General features: G+C 38.7%; 1 protein-coding gene across 1 annotated transcript; it reads right to left on the reverse strand.

Moving 5' to 3' along the window:
* Window positions 1-2411: 2411 nt before the first annotated feature.
* On the reverse strand, window positions 2412-6635 carry LOC145772054 (T-complex protein 1 subunit delta-like). The gene is made up of 4 exons (XM_082583863.1): window positions 6017-6635; window positions 3834-4385; window positions 3256-3486; window positions 2412-2969 (listed from the first exon to the last, which is right to left on the reverse strand). Exons 1-4 carry the CDS (start codon window positions 6587-6589, stop codon window positions 2700-2702), a joined length of 1626 nt encoding a protein of 541 aa, XP_082439989.1. The 5' UTR covers window positions 6590-6635; the 3' UTR covers window positions 2412-2699.
* Window positions 6636-7945: the final 1310 nt, after the last annotated feature.

Here is a 7945-nt window from a genome sequence, read left to right on the forward strand (position 1 = left end):
TGCGTTTTACCACACCAGACTATGCGTGGTCCAACGTGTGGAAAACTTTGTCATAGTTTGTCCGACATAGCGTTCGTGACATATAGTGCACGTTACAATATATATCCCGTAACTTTGTCAAGTTAATTTATGTTTGAGACTGAAATTTTTGTTGGGTTTACATTTAATATGATAATAATAACAATAATAAAAGCCAAAATTGTTAAAACTTCTTGCACTACGATCATGCTACAAAGCTTTCCGATGTCTCGACATGAAACGCTTCATGACTTGTATTTATATTTTCCAGTTTTCTGATCGATCTCATCACGTTTTAAATTTTTTTTAATGTTATTTTTTTCGCCCAAAATACAATATGCCTGAAAAACAAGCGACCCAAAAAAATTATCAGGCTACCCAACTTTGGGTCGCGACCTATGAGTTAGGAACCACTGCAGTAGACTACCGTTCTCAATTTTTTTTTGAGATGGAAGGACTAGTGCAATAATAATTTTTGTTTTGACTGGACATGCTAAGGCCTATGTGGTTTTTGAGTAGACCGGCTACATCTGAATCATCTTCAAACTATTGTCAGTGCTGTGTTTAGCCATTTGTGGACCTTGGGTCCAAAATAATTTAGGTCTCCTTTCAGCAAGCAGACCTATTATAATATTGTGTGTATTTTCACTGCACTGATATGGAAAGGTGGTTGACGTCAATAGATTTCTTTCCTCCTGACCAGTTTAGCTCAGTGGTTAAACGCCTGACTCAAGATCACGCGGCACTGGTTCGGCTCTAGAGGTGTGCGCTTGACCAACGCATTTCAGGGCTGCTCTCAATTCAGCACCTAGTATGAAACTATTCCCCGGCAACAACATTTCAACAATGGGGAAACTTCAAAGAAAACATGACGAGAAAGAAACGCAAAGTTTGATGGAAATTTTGTTTGTGTGAATGCAGCAGCGTGGGGATTGGGTTTTGGTAGGAGTTGTTATTATTTTTGCTTGAACGCCAATAAGTCACAGTGTTGGAGCCAGTGCGCGTAGAAAAATGGTTGAAAGCTTAAAACATTTACAAGTGCAAGTGAGCGCATTGCGTTCGATGCAATAAGAATGAGAACTTCATGTGCTCGTTCAAGGAAGCAATGTTCGTGTTGCTCATTATGACTTTTTCTTATAGCCTAGGTTTGACTTTTCATCACATCCAGCAACTGGCCGGCTTGATGCTCACTCATCCCACTGTGCATGAGGTAACAGAAAGCTTTTTAGTAATATGTTTATATTTGCTTGGAAAACGAGAATTTACAAAAGGTCGTACTGTTGTGTAATAGGCCTACGGGCTACGTGGTTTTGTGTTGAAGGCTACACCACTGGCAGTGAGACTATATTTAGGCTATAGCAAAGTTTAATAAAATGTAAATATAAAAGCCAGGCCAAAGAAGGGGCACATGAGGCCCACGGAGATTTAACTCAGGCAAATTTATGTTTCTGCGACAATGGGCAATAACTTTATTTTTTACTATTTTTGTACCGGTATCAACTTTTGTAGGCCTACGGTGTGATGTGTTTGTTATTTTGATTGTGTATTGGTTTTCGGTCTTGATTTTCTCGCCACAGTAAGCTTGCTAGTGTTTATCAACATGCCGCGGGTTTCATAAAAAAAATAAAAAAATTAGTAAGTGGCCCATATTTACCTCCTTTCAACTAATTACCAAACTAGGATCAATTTTCTGGCTGAATGCTAGAAGGGTCACAATTGGATGGCAGTCACTTAAAACATGTTCTGATCGCTGTGAAGTGTCATGTTTAAGTGGTTACCGTTCGAGAACATCGTGATTCCGGGATGATAAAAGGATAGACTCTCGGCCGCAGAGGCTCAAACGACGAAGTAAATCAACTGCAGTTCAACTATGTATGGTGACAAGAAGCAGTGAGCTTTCAATTAAACCCAAATATGCAGACATAATTGATTGCAATGTCAACTCTGCAATGGCATTAGCTTATTTTACATTTCACTTCGAGGTCTTGAGCTGGCAAGCAAGAAGTCAAATTCATTGCGACTGCTTCGACGTTATATCAGAAAGTTTGCTGCACTGAGCCGTCTGTCTTGGTAACCCTTCAGCGATGCCCTCGATTGTATGGCTTCCAGTCCGATGGCACACATCTCTTACTACGGTACGCAGAAAAGTGTGGGACCATTTTAAGAATCAACTAAATAGATCACTCAGGCAATCTCAACACGATTTCGGGAAGCAGTACAAAAAAACTACGGCACCATTAAACAAATCTCTTTTAAAACCTTAACCCATGCAAACTTCACCTTTCCAGTTTTATTCCAAGATTGTTATCGAACAGATCTTGGAATTCCAGCACCTAAGACAACAGCTTTGCGGTTCTCATTGGCTTACCTGTACAATCACCATACGCTACTCGAACGGGTGAGAAATGACATGTTTGATATATTGTACAATCTGATATCACTGCAAACTTCGAATTCACTCATTTCTTTTAGTATAAATTCACGTTACATTTTTTACGAACCCTAAACAATGACATTTAAAAGTTGAACGTTCAAACTTTCTGCAATCAAGGATACCTATTTGGTAACACAAATAATATCCCAGGACGCCAGGAGCATTTGGGCTACTTTAAACATACTCGCACAACTGAAACAGCGCATGCAACAACGCAAGCATCAGCGCTAAGCTGACGGAGTGTCACTTAACGCCCTCTGGTATTGACGATATCATCAATTTTCAGAATGCTTCGAACGGTTTCGGTGGCAAGCTCAATCGCACTGGTGGACACTAGAAGAGGCTGAAGAACATTTTCTTGAGCCATGTCTGAGATTCCGCCGCGGCGGACGTTTATGCCAGCACCCTTTTCACCATTGGCATGCCTGTTGCGAAGATCGGTGACCGTTGTAATTGGATTCAAGCCAGCATTCTCGGCCAAAGTATACGGCACGACTTCCAATGCATCAGCGTATGCCTGAGATATAATACAAAAGTGAACATCGCGCATGTACAAACTCAAGAAAAGTATTTTAAAACTCAATAAACATTTTGGAAAAACATGACCGATTTACCATTTATTATGACTGATTTGCGATTTTATTAGATTGACCATTATTATTGGGCTACCGGCCATTATCACTGGCCCAGTAATAATGCCAATAACTAGGAAGCTAAATGAAATGTAGGCTACTTACTGAATGCACCATACTAAAATTGCAAGTACTAAAAATAAAAACGCCAACAACTATATCCATTCCAACCTGAAAGCAGTAAGCTTCCATTCCACTCAGTGTTTGAGCATGCCTTGACAAGTGAACTGCTAGTTCAGTTTCAGGGGCTCCACCTCCTGCAATGATGGCTCGCTTTTTGACTAAACATCGGATGACACAAAGTGCATCGTGGAGTGAACGATCAGCTTCATGTAGCACCAACTTGTTTGAGCCACGAACCAAAATTGACACAGTGCTACTTCCTGCACTACAACCAGTGACCTGAAAAGATGCAATAAATTAGTCCACCTTAAAAGGTACATGCTGAGATGTGTCAATATTAGTAAAGAAAAACTATTTTAAATATGTCAGTGATGCATTAAATTAAAACAATACAAACAAAACTGGTTATCTGTTAGCACACAGTTTTATCACTACCGGTACATAACAGAATGAGGTCAAAGGCTAAATTATTTGCCACTGTCAGCAGCTTTTTAAATATGTATACATTTGAATTCTACTACCATGCTTAATTCATTGAATTACTTTAATAGTTGTTAGGACATTGGTTGGCAAACAAATGTATAAAATATGCAATTACTGCATTCATCTATGCAATGCTGTATTACCTTCACAACACGGCCGGTACCAACATTAACCTCTTCAACAAGCTCTGCTGTTGCAAGCATGTCAGGGTTGAAGTGATCAATACTTGCAATGGGTTTGCACCCTGTGCTCTTACACACAAACTCAATGTCTTCCCTTTCAATGTCCTTCACCACCAAGATCTTCATTTTATTGAGGAAATGCAAAGCAAGATCACTGAGAGCATCACGCAAAATTGATTTTTGAATAAGTAGAACATTGCATCCAGACTTTTTAATCTGTTTGACCAAATTCAATGTGTACTGGCGTTCTTCACGAAGAACACGATCCATTTGTGTGTAGTCAGAAAGAATGACTTGGTTTTCCATATCAGTTTTGGGTGGGGATAAGCAAAACTGTATTAGCCCAATGCGAGCTTTCTCAACATGACGAAGTCCACCACCTGGTCCAGTGACAGTCCTCTGAGTCAAGACTAAGCCTTCAACAAGTTCAGTATCCTCCACAGTCCCACCAAGCTTGGGAATCACCCGGATATCTCGTAGGTCAACATTGGTAGAATTACTTGAATCGATAACCTGTAAAAAAATATAGAATGAATGTGAATTGAAAAAGAAATATAGGCACCGATTCTTTAAGTTATACGATAGCTTGCAAGCAATAATGTAATCTGATAATCACACGCGCCGACTTCCGGGGGGGCCGGCGCCCCCCATAAACTAATGGTTGAGGGGCAACAAAACTGGTTATTACAAGTGGTGTTTCAAAGATAAAACACTTCGCGAAAGAGATTTAGATCATTTAAACGAACTTAAAGAGGGCCGAAAGAAAGTCTATGTTGCTCTTGCCCGCAAAACAGCAGCTGATCGCATGGCTTTCTCATTCGGTATGGAAATTTCAAAGTAGATTGTAGGGTAACTTACGCTGCTGGAATAGTCACGTAACTATTCACTGCAGTATTAAGTAAACCAGCTAAATTAGACGCGCTATTTTTAACGAAGTCTTCCCGCTGTGAGATCAACTATGATTCAACAGAACGCATTGTTTTGTTCGCAATGTGTGAGAATTAAATTGAAAACCGATAAAAGAAAATATGTTTAATGGTCTTGGTCGCAGATACTGCCTGCAAAAACGACGTCTCTGACCGCTATTATTACCTAGCTAACCTGACATCATTGTTTTATGCGGCCGCTTAGGTTTGACATCAACTTCAGCGATCATGGAATGTTACGTAATAAGAATGATTATATCCTACACGCAAAAATAAAAAAAAAAATTTTTTAATCCAGCTCTTTCTGTTTTGTCTCGTGAGCTTTGCATATTGCTCAACAAATGCATAAAGTTTAGAATTGACAAGAAATCATTAAATTTGAAAATTAAGTTTGAATCACTGGAAATAAACGGATTCAAAACTTTTACTTTTCGATGCCGTTTCAAACTCCGTAATCTACGTCAACAATGATTTTGCGGCAGTAAAAATGCGTTCATTTGGAAAACTGCCAAGCTGGAGACAATAGCTTGTCTCGAATGTCCCGTGTATAGGTTGAACCAGTCTTTTTGAGGTGAAAATCACTTGCGAAAATCTCGACTTATACTCGAGTGTATACGGTATTCGATAAAAGACTGTAAAGACTTTCGATAAAAAAAAGAAGAGAAAACACTTCGCCGTTGTTAACGCTTTTAAGGTAAGTAATTAGCAAAACGTGCAATACGAGGTTAATAAAACCGATAGCGGGTTTCCACTCTGCTTGAAATTATGATTTTTTGCATTTTATTTCGATAACTTCACTGTCGCGATCGTTGTTATTCACTCGCACAAAAAGGAAATGAATCGGCATGTTTTCCAACTGTTCCAATTATGAGCTAACAATATCAAAATATTTACTAGGCGTACTGCATGCGTAAAACTAATTGTTTCAAGCAGTGGTTTTAATAAATTCGGTTTGCGACCTAGGTGTCAATATAAACAAAACACTAAGCTTTATCAAAGACTACTTTAATTGAGTAAAATAGCGTTATGGTTATGACGTCATCACCTTTCTCGCCCCTTGAAGTTTTTTGAAAAGTTGGCGCCTATGCTGATAATACAAGCAATATTACTCACAAAAAGATAAACTAAAATTTTATATGCATTGAGCACATGTATTTTAACAATCAACACATGCAGTTGCTTCTAATTTACTGCAAATAAACAAATAAATTATGGTACCTTTAAAACAGCATCAACCGACATTGGACCAAGTATACCAGAGTACTGGGACACAACTTTTGAGTTTAAAGAAGTACTGGCACTCTTCAATAAAGTTGATCTATCAGAGAGTTCAATTGCATTGGACATTTCACCGAGAACTTCGACAGCTTTTGCAGCACATTTCTGAAAAGCTTCAGAAATAATGGTTGGATGAATACCACGTCCAAGAAGTTTCGATGCAGCGTTTAGCAAACTTCCAGCAATCACAACAACGGATGTAGTGCCATCACCAGCTTCAACATCTTGGGCCTTTGACAATTCAACCAGCATTCGTGCGGCTGGATGAAGCACTTTCATTTGTTTCAAAATGGTGGCTCCATCATTGGTAATGGTGACATCACCTTTTTCATCTTGAATCATTTTGTCCATGCCCTTTGGTCCCAGGCTTGTCCTCACAGAGTCTGCAACTGCTTTAGCAGCTTGAATATTACTTTCTCTAATCTGAACTGGCTTCTCCTTGTCTTTAAATTGCCCTCTTTTATTGGATTGCTTGCCACTAGCAGCAGGTTTTGCAAACTTGATTGGTGCCATTTTTATTATTAGTTATATTTGCATTAATTGGCTAATTTGAATCTATAAACCTGAAAATTTATAAAAAAAAACAACTTAGAATTGATTTGTTTTAAAGGTCATTTTGCCTTCATAAGGTATTATACCAGAATAGAGCATTCCAGGGGGATTATGAGCATCTTCATGCAGTCCCTTTTGTGAGAGCAATAATGTAATGCGTCGTTCCGTTCGGCAAACACGGTCACATCTTCTTAAAACAAACGGAAAATTACCCAGAGAAATTCTCAAATTCCAACAAATTAAAAAAACTCCAACTTTATTATTCATCAATCAATCATTCATTTTATTTTTCGTCATTAACGCGTCCGGGACGAAAAATATACTAGCTACAAAAATCGATATAAACCTACCAGCACGTTAACGAACGGGAAAAGGTGGCAAAACCTTGAAAAGACATAAAAAATTGGGCTGTAGGCTACTTAAACTAAAAATTGACCACAAAAATGCAGCAGCCTAACGATTGAGTCACTTCGGGTCAAATTTAGTTTAAAAAAAATGAACGCTTCCGGGTAGTATCGAACTCATTCTTTCAGGAACACCAGCCCGAGGACTATCGTACGCGCCACTGACCGATTTCAATATGATTGTCGAATTTAGAACTAATATAGAGACTTTTTTCTTCTCTTCTCGTCTTTTGCTTTGAAAGAAAAAAGTGTACTTATAGTGACATCATGACCGGTCAAATAGTGTTTCAGATTCAAAGACCGGAGCCGGTCAAATACCCAATGCCATTAAAAAAACTCTAACTTTATTACCGTACTCATATTTGAAAAGACATAAAGAATTGGGCTGTAGGCTACTGAAATTAAAAATTGACCCCAAAAATGCAGCAGCCTAACGATTGAAACACTTCGGGTCAAAATTTAGTTAAAAAAAAAGAACACTTCCGGGTAAAATCGAACTCATTCACTCTGGAACACCAGCCCGAGGACTATCGTACGCGCCACTAACCGAGTTGAATATAATCGTCAAATTTAAAACTTATATAGGGACTTTTTTCTTCTCTTTCCATCTTTTGCTTTGAAATAAAAAAAAGTGCATGTTTAATGACGTCATGACCAGTCAAATAGTGTTTCAGATTCAAAGACCGGAGTTGTCAAATAGCCACTGCCTTTAAAGCCCTGAAACGTGACAAGGAGGATATTCTTCCAAAAGCTCAAGCTCCACTATCAACACCCAGAAGGTCCGGATTTGGACCGCAGTCCGCCAGTTGAGTAGCCCTGTTCTATGTGTTTCATATGAGCTACAGCATCCTTATTCTACTTTTAACTTGATGTGTAGGCCTATCTGATTCAACAATTGCCTGGCATTTTCACA

Source organism: Aplidium turbinatum, chromosome 6 (genome assembly GCF_918807975.1).
Source record: "Aplidium turbinatum chromosome 6, kaAplTurb1.1, whole genome shotgun sequence".
Classification (NCBI taxonomy): domain Eukaryota; kingdom Metazoa; phylum Chordata; class Ascidiacea; order Aplousobranchia; family Polyclinidae; genus Aplidium; species Aplidium turbinatum.

What these genes read in the sequence shown, in the direction of transcription:
- LOC145772054 (XM_082583863.1), bottom strand. Translation starts at nt 6,589, where the DNA reads ATGGCACCAATCAAGTTTGCAAAACCTGCTGCTAGTGGCAAGCAATCC. An exon ending in GTACCGGCCGTGTTGTGAAG is followed by an intron (nt 3,487 to 3,833) that starts GTAATACAGCAT and finishes GCATCTTTTCAG; the next exon opens with GTCACTGGTTGTAGTGCAGG. An exon ending in TGGAAGCTTACTGCTTTCAG is followed by an intron (nt 2,970 to 3,255) that starts GTTGGAATGGAT and finishes ATTATATCTCAG; the next exon opens with GCATACGCTGATGCATTGGA.